This window comes from Carcharodon carcharias, chromosome 3 (genome assembly GCF_017639515.1).
Source record: "Carcharodon carcharias isolate sCarCar2 chromosome 3, sCarCar2.pri, whole genome shotgun sequence".
Lineage (NCBI taxonomy): Eukaryota > Metazoa > Chordata > Chondrichthyes > Lamniformes > Lamnidae > Carcharodon > Carcharodon carcharias.
This window is the reverse complement of record NC_054469.1, coordinates 32122485-32138624: the sequence shown is the minus strand read 5'-3', so window position 1 is coordinate 32138624 and position 16140 is coordinate 32122485. Positions and strand designations below refer to the sequence as shown.

The window sequence follows — 16140 nt, the reverse complement described above, 5'->3', positions numbered from 1 at the left end:
GCACCCACTATTTCCATGGCCTGGGATGTAGATAATAAGGACCTGGGGATTTATCGGCTTGCAGTCCAATTAACTTCTCCAGCACAATTGTTTTAATAATACTAAATTCCTTCAATTCCTCCTCCTCACTCAGCCCTGGATTCCTTTGCATTCCTGGGAAGTTATTTGTGCCTTCCTCCGTGAAGACAGAACTAAAGTAGTTGCTTAATCGTCTTGCCATTTCTCCCATTTCGGATTGTAAGGGACCTACTTTTGTCTTCAATAATTTTTTTTCTTTTTACATATTTAATAGAAGCTTTTACAGTCCATTTTCACGTTCCTTGCAAGTTTACTCTCATACTATATTTTTCCCCTCTTTATCAATCTCTTGGTCCTGTTCTGCTGAATTCTAACCTACTCCCAATCCACAGGTTTGCTACTTTTTCTAGCAACTTTATGTAACACCACTTTCAATCTCCTTCTATCCTTAATTTCTTTTGTCAGCCATGGGTGGACCACTTTTCCAGTAGTGTTTTTGAGCAGAAAGCAATGTATAACTGTTGAAATGCATACATTCGTTCCTTAAATAACAACCATTGCCTATCCACCATCATGCCTTTTAATCAAGTTCCCCAATCAAAGTGATTTCATGCCATACCTTTGTAGTTTTCTTTGTTTAGGTTTAGGACCCTAGCTTTGGATCGGGCTACTTGCTTTCCATCCTCATGAAGAATTCTATCATGTAATAGTCACTGTTCCCTAAAGGACCCCACACAACATTATTAATTAACCCCTTCTCATTGCACAAACCAAATATAGGATAGCCTGTTCCCTAGTTGGTTCCTCAACGTACTGGTCTAAAAAACCATCTCGTATACACTCCAGGAATTCACCCACCACACTATTATTGCTAATTTGGTTTGCCCACTCTATATGTAGATTAACATCACCCATGATTATTGTACTACCATTGTTACATGCATCTGCAATTTCCTGTTTAATGCTGTCCCCTACTTCACTGTTTGGAGTCCTATATACAACTCCAACTGATGTTTTCCGCCCCTTGTTGCTTCCTAGCTCCACCCAAGCTGATTCTACATCTAGGTTTTCTAAGCCAATATCCCCTCTCACTACTGCACTGACTTTATCCTTAACTAACAATGCCACCCCATCTCCTTTTCCCTTTTGCCCGTCCTTCCTAAATAAAAGAATACTTTTGGATATTCAGTTCCCAGCCTTGGTCATCTTGCACTCACGTCTCCATAATCCGCATCATATCGTACCCGCTTACATCTATTTGCGCTGTTAATTTGTCGATTTTATTGCAAATTCTCCGTGCATTCAGATGCCATACCTTTCGACTTGGCTCTAACATTTTGGCACATTTTTTTGTACTGTGGCCTTTTTTGCTGCTAGCCCTCGTTTCCTCTGCCTTCCATTTTTGTTTTCTATTTCTCTGCCTTTCAATCATATCTCTGACTGCCTCTCGTCTCATGGCTCAGGTTCCCACCCTCACCTGTCACTCTAGTTTAAACCGTCCCCCCTCCAACCACCACCACCGCAGTACTGGCAAATGCCTCTGCAAGAATATTGGTTCCTGGCCCTCCTGGGGTGCAACCTGTCCAGCTTGTACAGGTCCCACCTTCCCCAGAATCAGTCCTAATACCTCAGGAATCTAAATCTCTCCCTCCAGTACCATCTCTCCAGCCACACGCTCATCTGGTCTCTTCTTCTTTTCCTGATCTTGCTAGCACAAGGCACTGGGAGTAATCCTGAGGGTTGCTATCTTTGCAGTCCTGCTTTTCAATTTATTTCCTAGCTCCCTATATTCTGCTTTCAGGACCTCACCCCTCTTTTTACCTATGTCGTTGGTACCAACATGGACCACGACCTTTGGCTGTTTATCCTCCTCCTTTACAATGTCCTGCAGCTGCTCAGTGACATCCTTGACTCTGGTACAAGGGAGGCATACACCATCCTGGTGTCACGCCTGCAGCCGCAGAAACGTCTATCTGTTCTCCTTACAATAGAATCCCCTATCACTATTGCTCTCCCCCTTTTTCTCCATCCTGCGCAGTTGAGCCACTCGTGGTGCCACAGACTTGTCTCTTGTTGCGAGAGAAACCCTGCCCCCACATCCCCAGCAGTATCAAAAGCAGAAAATCTGTTAGAGAAAGAGATGGACTCAGGGGACTCCTGCACTACCTCCCCAGTGCTTTCACTGTGTCTGACAGTCACCCATTCCCTTTCTGCCTGTTCACTATTTACTTGCAGCGTGACCACCTCACTGCAAGTGCTATCCACAAAGATCTCATCCTTGTGGATGCTTCACAGTAATCCCAGCTGCAGTTCCAAAACACGATTTCAAGTAGCTGCAGCTGGAGACACTTGCTGCACACGTGGTTGCCCAGCACACTGGAAGTGAATCTAGGCTTGGCCTAAATAGCCAAGTGGTTATGGTACTGGGTTTGTAACCCTGAGATCGAGAGTTCAAATCTCACAATGGCAAACTATGGAACAATGTAACTTCATCTGAAACAGATGGAAACGGGTTTGTACTCGAAAGAGTTACAGATGCTGCCAGACCTGCAGGAGTTAGGAGGCTGGTAAAAAGACCTGGAAGTGAACCTAGGCTTGGCCTAAATAGCCAAGTGGTTATGGTTCTGGGTTTGTAACCCCAAGATCAAGAGTTCAAATCTCACAATGGCAAACTATGAAACAATGTAACTTCATCTGAAACAGATCGAAACAGGTTTACTCAAAAGAGTATCAAGAGTTCAAATCTCACAATGGCCAAACTATGAAACAATGTAACTTCATCTGAAACAGATGGAAACGGGTTTGTACTCGAAAGAGTTACAGATGCTGCCAGACCTGCAGGAGTTAGGAGGCTGGTAAAAAGACCTGGAAGTGAATCTAGGCTTGGCCTAAATAGCCAAGTGGTTATGGTACTGGGTTTGTAACCCTGAGATCGAGAGTTCAAATCTCACAATGGCAAACTATGGTACAATGTAACTTCATCTGAAACAGATGGAAACGGGTTTGTACTCGAAAGAGTTACAGATGCTGCCAGACCTGCAGGAGTTAGGAGGCTGGTAAAAAGACCTGGAAGTGAATCTAGGCTTGGCCTAAATAGCCAAGTGGTTATGGTTCTGGGTTTGTAACCCCAAGATCAAGAGTTCAAATCTCACAATGGCAAACTATGAAACAATGTAACTTCATCTGAAACAGATCGAAACAGGTTTACTCAAAAGAGTATCAAGAGTTCAAATCTCACAATGGCAAAACTATGAAACAAAGTAACTTCATCTGAATTGGAACAGATGGAAATGTGTTGGCTTGGCCTAAATAGCCAAGTGGTTATGGTACTGGGTTTGTAACCCTGAGATCGAGAGTTCAAATCTCACAATGGCAAACTATGAAACAATGTAACTTCATCTGAAACAGATGGAAACGGGTTTGTACTCAAAAGAGCTACAGATGCTGCCAGACCTGCAGGAGTTAGGAGGCTGGTAAAAAGACCTGGAAGTGAATCTGACTTGCCACATTACACAGCAAGAGCATTCTACTTGGCTGATCTACCCTGCCACAACATACCCTTAAATTACTCCCTTTACTTTTAATGTCCTCTGAACTAGAAGAAGTAAGGACCATAGAAATACTCACCAGGCCCTATTTACCAAGGCCGCCGCTCTTCTTACTGAGGCAAAATAGAAAATGAAAGGGTCACATCCTTCCCTCTTCTGAACTCCATCTCTCACCAAACTCCAACTTAAGCACTCTAATGAAGCTCTGTAGATGGCCCACTTTTATGCTCTCTGAATCTAGCTTTTGAAAACCAGTTTAAGCCAGTTATCTAATTAACTAGCTGCACTTGCCAGCACAGCCTGTATACCCCGTTTTAAAGCTGGACTAAAACTCACCTTCTCCCAACCCAAAGCGCAACTGTTAGTTAGCTGCTAAATTAAAGACTAGACTTTAGATAGAAATTAATCCTTAAATTAAGCCTTAAAAGTCCCTCTCTCACCAAACCCCAACTCTAATGCAGCCCAAAGCAGCACTCCAGTGCAGACTTTTAAATTATTTCGGTGGTTGTAAAACATTGTGGGATGTCTGCAGCTAAAGGCAATACATAAATGCAAATTTCCTTTTTCCAATTTACAGCAGAATTATTATAGACAATTGAAAGCACAAAGAGCAGCAAGGGTTACATAGTTCCATTACATTTACGCTGTTTTCATTATCCAGGGAAATGCAGAACATTTACGCAGAACTGTCAGAATATTGTGTAAATACCAATGCAATAATGGCCATTACAGTGTGATTATATAAAGTCTGTGGAAGGATTAGTCTGATGCCATTTTCTTGTTCCATCCTTAATGTTTTTCAACTTGCCTTTTCCGATTTGTTCAGTAAGGTAGCTGATATATTTGTTGCGTCACTAGCTACGTACATTCTTACAGCTGAGTATCATATGAGGATTTTGATGTATATTGTTCTGGTAAATATTTTGGATTCATTCTTATATTGTCTTATAACAAGGGAAAAGCCCATGGACAACATTTTACAATTGCTTTGTAAAAATGCCTTTTATATTTGTTTCCAAAAACAATAAGTTTTCATGTACAATTTTAGTGTAAACTTCAGTCTAAATATAGAAAATGGTATCCTGTCAGTTTTTATATTCATTTTTGCCCTAACCACACAATGAAAATGAATATAAACCTTTAACTGGCTTCACACAGAAGCATTTTATCACCAGGTGATATTATAAGACTAGCTGCTGCTCATGTACAGAATCCTGCACTTTGCTTGCAGAGGTATAACTCGTGCCTAGTATCAAGAGAAATGTGTTTATGCTTACTTCCACAAACCCTGGACCTGTACACTAACGATATAAAACTGGTAATCTAACAATTGCTTCAGCATCAATACAAAAGCAAGACATGTTATAACACAAATTGCTCACTCATGCATGCACTTCACACCATCATTCATTTTGCAACTATCAATATCTTGTGTCATGGTGTAAATGGAGAGCTGAAATTATTCTAGCTGATACTTTATCTCAGTTACTCCAAAACAGCATAAGCATGTTATGAACTGTTTGCCTTCATAGAGGGTGTGACTGCAGGTGAGGTGGGTATGGGGGCCCAGGGGGTAGCATTTGAGGAGCCTCGGCCCCCGCAATTATCCAACAGTTACGAGGTTCTTGCAAGCTGTGTGGACAAGAGCGTGGACTTCAGGGAGGATGAGCGAACTGACTACAGCACCGTGGTACAAGTGGGGGGAATAGGAACATAGCAGTGGTAGCGGACAGTACAAATAGGGGGATGGATACTGTTCTCTGCAGCCGTGAGACTGAAAGGCTGTGGAACGTGGAGTGGGAAGGGGGGAATCCAGTTGTCGTCATCCACATTGGTACCAATGACATTGGTAGGACTAGAAAGGGGATTCTGCTGAAAGAATTTGAACAGTTAGAAGCTAAATTAAAAAGGAGAACCTTCAAGGTAATCGCCTCAGGATTACTACCTGAGCCACGGGCAAACTGGCATAGGGTAAATAAAGTTAAGGAATTAAATGCATGGCTCAAAGGTTGGTGTGGGAGGAATGGGTTTTAGTTCATGGAGCACTGGCACCAGTACTGGGGTAGAAGGGAGCTGCTCTGGTGCGACGGGCTTCACTTGAACCATGCTGGGACCATTGTCCAGGCAAACCGAATAACTAGGGCTGTAGAAAAGGGGGGAGGGAAGGGTTCTGGAGAGGGGAATACGTGGGTTTACAAAGCAAAATGATGAGGCAGGATTGCAGGGCAGCTATTTAGGTAATGATACGCAGAAAGTGACAGGAAGGGACAGTGTGCACAAACATAAAAAAAGAGTGGCAAATAGGGTCACAGGGAGAAAAAATGGTAAAAAAGCAAAATTAATAGCTCTTTACCTAAATGTACTTAGTATTTGGAAGAAAATAAATGAATTAACAGCACAAATAGAGGTTAATGGGTAGGAACTTATAGCCATTATGGAGACATGGTTACAAGGAGATCAAAGCTGGGAACTAAATGCTCAGGGGTATGAGACTTTTTGAAAGGCAGGAAGGAAAGAGTGGTGGGGTAGCTTTGTTAGTATGAGATAGAATAAGTACGATAGCAAAAAATGATCTTGGATCGGAAGAAGTAGAATCCATATGGGTGGAGGTAAGAAATAACAAGGGGAAGACGACACTCGTGGGAGTAGTCTATAGGCCCCCTAACAGCAGCTATACTGTAAAACAAAGAATAAATCAGGAGATAACGAGAGCATGTAAAAAAAGGCAGTACATTAATCTTCATGTAGATTGGGAAAATCAAACTGGCAGAGGTAGTCACAAGCAAGAATTCATAGAGTGTATTCCTAGAACAGCATGTGGGTCCAACCAGGGATCAGGCTATTTTGGATCTGGTAATGTGTAATGAGGCAGGATTAATAAATGATCTGAGTAAAAGATCCCTGCGGAAACAGTGACCATAACTTGGTGGAATTTAGCATTCATTTTGAGAGTGAGAAACTTCAGTCGGAAACTGTGCTAGGCTTAAATAAGGGAAACTACGAAGGAATGAGGGCAGAGGTGGCTGGAGTGGACTGGGAAAGGAGTTCAGCAGAAAAGACGGTTGACGAACAATGGCAGAGGTTCAAGAATAGTTCAAGACTCACAACAAAGTTATATCCCAGTGAAGAAGGAGGATTCTAGGAAGGCGATAAACCAACCATGGCTAACCAAGGAAGTAAGGGATAGTATTAAATTGAAAGAAAAAATATACAATGTGACAAAGATTAGTGGTAAGTCAGAGGACTGGGAAAGTTTTAAAGCCCAACAAAAGGTGACCAAAAAAATAAAGAGGGAGAAAATAAACTTTGAGGGTAAACTAGCAATTAATATAAAAGCGGACAGCAAGCACTTCTTCAAACATATAAGGAAGAGAAAGGCCAAAGTGAACATGGGCCCCTTAGAGAATGAGGCTGGGGAAATAATAATGGGGAACCAGGAAATGGCAGGCGAGTTGAATAAATGCTTTGTATCAGTCTTCACGGTAGAATACACTAAAAGCATTCCAAAAGTACTAAATAACCAAGGGGTAAAAAAGGGGCAGCGAGGAAATAAATATAACTATTCACTAAAGAAAAAGTACCAGGGAAACTAACGAGGTTAATGGCCGATAAGTCCCCTGGACTTGATGGGCTGCATCCTAGGATATTAAAGGAAGTAGCTACAGAGATAATGGATGCACTAGTAGTAATCTTCCAAGAATCCTTAGATTCTGGAAACGTCCTCGAGGATAGGAAAACTGCCAATGTAACAAAAAGGGAGGGAGACCAAAAACACACAACTACAGGCCAGTTAGCTTAATATCTGTCATTGGGAAAATGTTAGAGTCTATTATAAAGGGTTAATAGCAGAGCATTTAAAAATGCATAATATAATCAAGCAGAGTCAGCATGGCTTCATGAATGGGAAATCATGCCTTACAAATTTATTAGAATTCTTTGAGGTAACAAGCAGGATAGGTTAAAGGGGAATCAGTAGGTGTTAATATATCTGGATTTCCAGAAGGCGTTCGATAAAGGTACCCCACATAAGGCTACTTAATAAGAGCCTATGGCGTTGAAGGTAACATATTAGCATGGATAGAAGATTGGCTAACTAATAAGGGGGCATTTTAACCATGGCAACCTGTAACTAGCAGAGTGCCACAGGGATCAGTGCTGGAGCCTCAATTATTTACAATATATATTAATGACCTGGACGAAGGAAGTGAGCATACTATCACCAAGTTTGCAGATAAAAATAGGTGGGAAGGCAAGCGGTGAGAATGCCATAAAGAGTCTACAGGGGGGTCTAGACAGGTTAAGTGAGTGGGCAAAAACTTGGTAGACGGAATATAATGTGGGAAAATATGAGGTTATACACTTTGGCAGGAAGAATATGGGAGCGGAATGTTACTTAAATGGAGAAAGACTACAGAAAGCTGCAAAACTGAGGAATTTGGGGGTCCTTGTGCATGAATCACAAAAACATACAAGTTCAACAGGCAATAGGGAGGGCAATTGGAATGTTGGCCTTTATTTCAAAGGGAATGGAGTATAAAAATAGGAAAGTATTGCTAAAACTGTACAAGGCATGAGTTAGACCACCCCTGGAATGCTGTGAACAGTTTTGGTCCCTTTAGCTAAGGAAAGATATACTGGCATTGGAGGCAGTCTAGAGAAGGTTCACTAGGTTGATCCCAGGTAGGGAGGGACTTTCTTATGAGGAGAGGTTGAATAAGTTGGGCCTATACTCATTGGAGTTTGGAAGAATGAGACATGGCCTTACTGAAACATAAAAGATTCTTTGGTGGCTTGACAGGGTAGATGCTGAGAGATTGTTTCCCCTTGTGGGAGAGTGTAGGACCAGTGGGCATAATCTCAGAGTAAGGGGTTGACCATTTAAGACAGAGATGAGGAGGAATTTCTTCTCTCAAAGGGTAATGAAGCTGTGGAGTTCTTTACCGCAAAGGGCTGTAGCGGCTGGGTAGTTAAGTATATTCAAGGCTGAGAGACAGATCTTCAATCTGTAAGTCTTATGGGGAAAAGGCAGGAAAGTGGAGCTGATTACCAGGTCAGCCACGATCTCATAGAATGGCAGAGCAGACTCGATGGGCCGAATGGCTTACATCTGCTCCAACGTCTTATAATTAGACTTTTTTCTTTATTCTTTCATAAGTCATGGGCATCAGTGACATTTATTCCCTAATTACCCTTTAACTGACTGATTTGCTCGGCCATTTCAGAGGGCAGTTAAGAGTCAACCATACTGCTGTGGGTTGGGAGTCACACATAGGCCAGACCAGGAACGATGGCAGATTTCCTTCCCTAAACGGCACTAGTGAACCAGATGGGTCTTTATGACAAATCAGTGATAGTTTCATGGTCACCATTACTGAGACTAGCTTTACATTCCAGATTTATAATTGAATTTAAATTCCACCAGCTGCCTTAGCGGGATTCGAAATTATGTCTCCAGAGTATTAGCCTGGGCCTCTGGATTAGTTCAGTGATATTACCACTAGGCCACCATCTTCCCCTAGATTTTGCTCTCTGGAGATACAACAAAACCATTACCCAATGAAAAATTTTCATAAACAGGAGCCCATTATTAAAGTCAGTGTCACATAGCAATACGAAACTATGGCATTGTGCTGTTCATCAAATTCTTGATATAGCTGATGAAGCCCAACACTAAATCCACATACTACTATCACAATAAAAATTTAACTTCAACAGGTATCTTGCGCTAGAAGAGCAAATTGTCACGATCACCAACTCTTTAAGAAGTTAGTTAACTTCCTGCCATTTCTGCATATTTTGTTTAATATTGGCTCAGAAGGGTTACTAAACTCCATTATTAGATTTCTAAATTAGAAAGCAATTGTTAATCATAGCAGTAAACTAATTAAGCTTTATTGACTTTCTGCTCTGTTTGAGTTGCTTTCATAGAACGAAATCATGAAAACATACAGCAAGTTGGCCATTCGTCCTTAAAAGAGCAGTGGGCAATCCATTCCATATCCCCTTGGTTACAACTGCTCCCAGCATTACTGTCGTCAAGAGAATGGACAATCAACTGAAATAGCCTCTGCCAATACTTTATAAAGTGTACCTAGCTGTACAATTTGAATGGGGTTGACTCAATCTTTGATATTTTATCCTTCTTTTCCCCTCAATGAGCATAAAGGAATCCAAGAGCCCGATTAGGGGAATCTATTTTGTCAAGAGAGCAGTTATCAATTATCTTAGGCTGACAACCTCCGTAATGAGGCAATCAACCACACAGAAGGTATTGCTAATCGAGGCTTCTAGGGCCAGGTCTGTACAACTACCAAAGGGGTGCACTCTATGGCAGTGACATGGTCAATGATTTCCTTAGCTGTCCAACAGAAACCAAAAAAGCTGAAGTTAGATGCTCAAGCATTAAGCAACAGCCTGATAACTAACAGCAACAGAACAGAGCTGTTACGCAGAAACAAAGAGTCTTTAAAGTTTTACTTGAAGTATTTTCATAGCATTCAAGAGCTGTTGAAGAGATAGAATATGATGCAGCATGTCATTAGTGCATAAGGAATTTTAGAGCAATGAAGTGGTGTCTGTGAGTTGATTCATTCACAAGGGGACACAATTATATAATTACGATACTCCAGTGGTTTTTGCTAGTGAAAGCTAGCAATGGTTAAAAAGAGTTCCTCTGCACTTCTGTTAAAAACTGCAAAGACCAGTGCTCCATGAGACAATCACAGAAGCCTAAAGAGAACATTGTATTGAGATGCCAGTTGATCCCAAAAGGCTAGAGACCCAACTGCACTGAGATTGGAAAAGCAGTTGGAATTCCCTGCAGGATTTCAAGCCTCAAATGAGCCAATTCAATGGAAAGAAAAACTTTACTTTTTCTTTAGAAATACAATATCTTAGCATTCAATTAAAGGAAATTTTTTCCAGGTCATTTTTTAATGAAGTCTATCATCTGCTAAAGCATTTGTTAACCATTTGTTTAAGAGAGTAATTCAGAATTTTGAAAATGATGTAGAATAGTTAAGTTCTAGAGCTACCTGTCCCACTCTTCATTGGTTGTTCGTCTTCTCCGAGATCTCTCAGCACCAGGTTTATCAAGCTGGTCAAATTCATCTTCTATAAAAGCAAAAAAACAAAGATTTAGTTTACCAACCACAGGTCAAACTACACTTCACTGAAAAGCTCTAAACATACCCATCTTAACTTTAAGTTACCTTTGTAGTCTAGAAATACAGTGTTGAATAATTTCTAGCAGATATAATTGTCTACAATAAAGTTTTATACTGACAAAAGAACCAAATGTACATTAAATAATTGCAAAGGAACCACTGTACAAATAGCAGCTCAGCAACACCAACTGCAGGCCTCATTTTTGCTGTATACAATTAGTCTGATTAGATATTACATTAAACGGGCATCAACATTCAAAATGTAATGAAACGTGACAGCAAGCCAAACCAATTTATGATTAATGTAAATGAATAGGGACACAAGAATTTACCAGCCTCACGCAAGGTTCTCATGTTAAGACAAGATCCCATCTCTGCATCAAAGACCTGTGAGGTACGGTGGAACTACAACTAATAATTGGAGCAGACCAGGCGCAAATCTGGACATCATGTGTTAATAACAAATTTGAAAGGAGGGGGGAAATTAAGGCCAAAAAGCAAAGTATTTCATTTATCGGCAGTCAACTGCTCAAGTGGATCACTCGTAATACTGCCTTTTAGAAACTAGGATTGCCTCAAAACCCAGAACACTGAGTAAGATATACTGGCAGACAACTGCAGCTGCCAGTTGTGCTTGGCTGTCAGTTCTTACAGTTTTCCGTTAAAGCTGCACAAAGTCCTAAACATTAATTGAAATAATATTCTTTCCCTACCCCCAAATTACACCCTAAAATATTAATTTTACATGATCTTCGTTGTTTTCCAAATTCACCTGTGGAACTGTGTGGATAGCAGCCTCCTCTTTTTAAAAAAAACAAATACACACACAAATCATTTGTGGGGGAAGGTTCCACAATAGGTCAAGGTCAAAATTCTATAATTAAATAACATACTATTTTCACAAATACATTTTATGATTTAACATAAAGGATACAACATTTCCATCTAACTTGCACAAATATACATATATAAAGCTGTTAACATCTCTTAGCACTTTAGCTGCAGGAAATAGCTGCTGCTAGTTGGTAAACAGTTCAACTTTTGCATCCCACAGAATACACTCACACCATGTCATTCATTTTGCACTGGCTACCATGAAGCACACAAATTGTGTCATAGCCTGATGCTTCAAAAAGACTGAATTAACTAAAACAAAATGCATAATGCAGTTCGAATTAAACAATGGAAATTTAACTGTTAAAAATGTAATGACTAATCTGTAGCGTTAACATTATAAACAATTACAACTGAATTTGACATATTAAACTGTTGATGGTCAGCTGCAATCATCTAGATTTGTCTATGTAAAGCTGTGGCCATAAAAGTTCAGGCCAGTTTAGGTTCTAAACGTGAAAATTGTGCTCCAGTCTGTGAGCAGCACAAAGGAACTGAAATAAAAACAAAAATTGCTGGCAACAAGCGATATGCAAGGTTTTATATACATTATAAAGATAATGCTAACCAATATCATGACTGTAAAGAGAAAAAAGATGGGGTTGTCAAGTGGCAGTAATTAAGTAAACAAAATATGAAAGCAAAAAATAGATGCTTTTGGTATTAAATAACAAACATTAGTTTTCGAAGAACCAACTCTTTGTCTGGCAACTCTACGTGCAAGAAAGCAGTACAGACCAAATTTAAAAAACGATGACTCAAGAAAGCCAAAGCTTTTATAATCCCCGGGAGCCCTTTCAACATATATTTTGGTAATGGCTATAAAATGAATAGGAATTGGGTGGAGAAAGGGCATCAATTGAGTGGGGACGCAGCAATGGAGGCTGCGGCCATCGATACATCATCTCCATAGCAGAGATGGTCAAAGCGCAGTCCACCCTCTCCCTCCAACCAGCTAAGAGTGGAGATATTCACCGCCTCAGCTGCACCGGCCTCCAGGATCGAGCCAGACAAACCATCCTAGGGCCGGTACGGCCAGCGCCGAACCCAGGTCAGGTCCTTTCCTTTTTCCACACTGGGCCTGGGACTCGGCAGCAGCGACAGCCTTACTAAACTATTTATAATTCAATGCCTTGTTTTCACCACCTAAATCTGTTATTAGGAAATTACCTTGTGCGTTGCAGGCCATCATTAGAGGTTGTGCTAAGTCGACGGTCAAAGTTGCATTAACCTGGATTCACTTCGCCTCACTCATCCGGGAGCGGAGATGAAAGAGGGGGGAAAAATATAAAGACCCGATTGAAATGTTTCGCTTTTTCTCACCCGCCTCCCCCCCCCCCAACTTCCTCCAACTCCTCCTCCACTCGTCTCGAAAGAGAGAGAAGGTAAATCACAACATGGCGGAATGGCGCTGTTCCCTTGGAGCATCACGGTATGCCGGAGGACTCCTCCGCCGCCGAGCATGCGTGCAGAAGATAGCCTGTCACCCGCCAGTGGATCAAGGTTCAAATTTCCATTGGCGTCAAAAACAGAGGAGTTCAGTTGGGGGTTGTACTGTGTTCAGGTGAAGACTTTCTCTGCTTCAGTTTCTTAAAAAATGTTACCTAGTAAAGCCCGGCTCACTGCATTAAAGCCAAGAGTATTTACAAATGTCAAAAATTGTAAAAAAAATATATTTGGTACTGCGAGCTTCGTTTAATTACAGAAACTTTTAATGGCTTTGATGCACCGCCACCTACACTTCTGTTATCAATCTGGAGCATGAGACTATATTTGGGGTTATACTAAGACTGGGTTCCGCTGAGGTAGACAACAGTCGCCGAAGCAAGCTGCGCACTTTCAACGGGTAGAAATACTGTTCAATGTGTCTTATTCCATATATTCCACCATTAGATCGCACATATGCAATGTCCAATATCGGACTTAGCCTCCTCAAAACTCATCAAACCGAAGCAAGTCATCCTCGATCCTGAGGGACTGCCTCACAAATTTCGCCATCGAATATTAGCCAAATCTAAGCCTAATACTTCTGGTGTTGCCATTAACTCTCCTGGATTGCCCTGAAGTATCAAGGAATTAAGGATACTGTGAAAGCATCCCAGGAGAAAAATCCTAGAAGCATTAAAAACTGCGTTTTTTTCATTTTGTTTGAAAACTTTTGCTGATTAGTAATGAAAATATGGGAGATGAGGGAAGAAAAAGTTGTTTGACAGGCAGGACGGTTGGAGACAGATGAAACCTAGGTTATGTGAGCTTTGTAACTTAAGCTGTAAGCATAGAAAATATTCCTTCGTTTGGAGGGGAAAAACAAAAGTATATGGAAATCTGAAGGGGGATAGCCTAATGTTAAATGTATTAAATCAGGGGTACAGTTCGAAGGTGGTGTGGTAACATGCTGTTCCAGAAAAAAATATTAAAAATGATGCATTTTGATTCATTCCAAGGGTTTTAATATTGATTCATTTTTATTCTGGGGAAAAATTATTTGGATTTTAAGAGACCAACCAGACTATCACTTCCCCAAGACTCCCAAGGCTACCTGAATAAAATCACTCCAAGATTGAACCCCACCACCCTCCTGCCCCCACCACCTCCATCTCAATTCACACAGGGATACTGTCTTCCAGGTTCAGCTCGCAGGAGTGTGATTCTGATCTTTAGACAGACTGTCACCTTCCTCCAATTCTTTTAATTCATATTGAAATTTACTGTCCCATCACTGCCACCCTCCCCTCTCCTCACTCCACCCCCCAACACAGGGAGGAGACAAAGGATCAAGCAACAGAACTGGATTAATATAGAGTATAAAAAGTGAAAGTATACTGGTGTAAATGGGTGCAGTTTGAACTTTGGAAACTGGAGGTCAACCCCAATATGTGTAAGGCAATATCCAGCGGGCTGACAAATGTGCGTAACTCGGATGTGTGGGATTTATATGTGCTTTATGAATGACATCAATATAAGGTAGCTAAGCCATATATTTCTAAATAAAGCATTAACGTTGTCTACACTACACTCTTCAGCTTTTTGTTAGTAAGATTTCCTGAAGTGGCAATGATCTGACACCTTGTTGCCAACGATTGTCCCTTCACTGCCGTCCATTACTTCCTTTCCCTTCATTGCCATCTTCAGTGGCATCAACTTCCTCTTCACCTTCTAACTTTTATCTCTTCTTCAATGCCATCTACTCTCCCACTTATTGTCATCCATTTCCTTTGTATTACCATCCATTCTTCATTCATTGCATCTTCCCACCCCTCCTATTTTTCTTCACATTTTCCCCTTATTGCAGTTTCCCCCACAAAGTCATCCACTCTCTTTCTCAGATGAATAAAGGCTGCACATTTAAGCTTGTGCTATGACAAAGCTATTCCAAGTAATTTATATATACACACTTGAAGTTCAGCATTTATAGCACAACATTTACAGATTTCCAAACATTTATGATTCCTTTTGGCTGGTCACCCAGCCCTTAGTCAATATTAGACAACCAGATGAGGAGGCGATGGCATAGTGGTATTGTCACTGGACTATTATTCCAGAGACCCAGGTTAATGCTCTGAGGACCCGTGTCCGAATCCCAGCTCGGCAGATAGTGACATTTGAATTCAATAAAAATCTGGAATTGAAAGTCTGATGATGACCACAAAACCATTGCCGATTGTCGTGAAAACCCATCTGGTTCACTAATGTCCTTTAGAGAAGGAAATCTGCTGTCCCTACCTGGTCTGGCCTAAACATGGCTCCAGAACCACAGCCATGTGATTGAATCTTAAATGCCATCTGAACAAGGGCAATTAGAGATGGGCAATAAATGCTGGCCTAGCCAGCAACGCACACATCTCGAATGAATAAATTTTTCAAAAAGACTCCTCTCACTCCAGTGCCACTCCTTCTGCTAATTACAATTATTCCAGTCATTGTTTACTTTGGGCACTTTGGCAATGGTCAAAAGTTCTCCCAACAAAGCACACCAGGAGCTGTGGAAAGCCTCTCGAGCTGTGTGAACCAGAGAATTTTTTTTTTATTCATTCACGGGTTGTGGGCTCCGCTTGCTGGGCCAACATGTATTGCCCATCCCTAGTTGCCCTTGAGAAGGCGGCGGTGAGCTGCCTTCTAGAACCGCTGTAGTCCATGTGGTGTGGGTACCCACAGTGCTGATAGGAAGGGATTTCCAGGATTTTGATCCAGCGACAGTGAAGGAACAGCGATATATTTCCAAGTGACTTGGAGGGGAACTCCCAGCTGGTGGCATTCCCATCCGTCTGCTGCTCTTGTCCTTCTAGATGATACTGGTAGTGGGTTTGGAAGGTGCTGTCAAAGAAGCCTTGGTGAATTCCTGCAGTGCATCTTATAGATGGTACACACTGCTGCTACTATGCATCAGTGGTGGAGGGAGTGAATGGTTGTGGATGTGGTGTCGATCAAGCAGGCTGCTTTATCGTGGACGGTGTCAAGCTTCCTGAGTGTTGTGGGAGCTGCACTCATCCAGGCAAGAGCAAGTATTCCATCAT

General features: G+C 41.4%; 1 protein-coding gene across 3 annotated transcripts in view; it reads right to left on the bottom strand.

The window, feature by feature from the left end:
* Positions 1-13036, bottom strand: part of rbm33a (RNA binding motif protein 33a) — a 209057-nt gene extending 196021 nt beyond the window's left edge. For all 3 annotated transcript variants that reach the window (XM_041184121.1, XM_041184119.1, XM_041184122.1), the window contains exons 1-2: positions 12797-13036; positions 10601-10679 (exon numbers count right to left, since the gene is read on the bottom strand). In XM_041184121.1, coding sequence (XP_041040055.1) covers positions 10601-10679; positions 12797-12818 — 101 coding nt within the window. In that variant the 5' untranslated portion in view covers positions 12819-13036. The remainder of the gene's footprint in view (positions 1-10600; positions 10680-12796) is intronic.
* Between the last annotated feature and the right edge of the window lie 3104 nt (positions 13037-16140).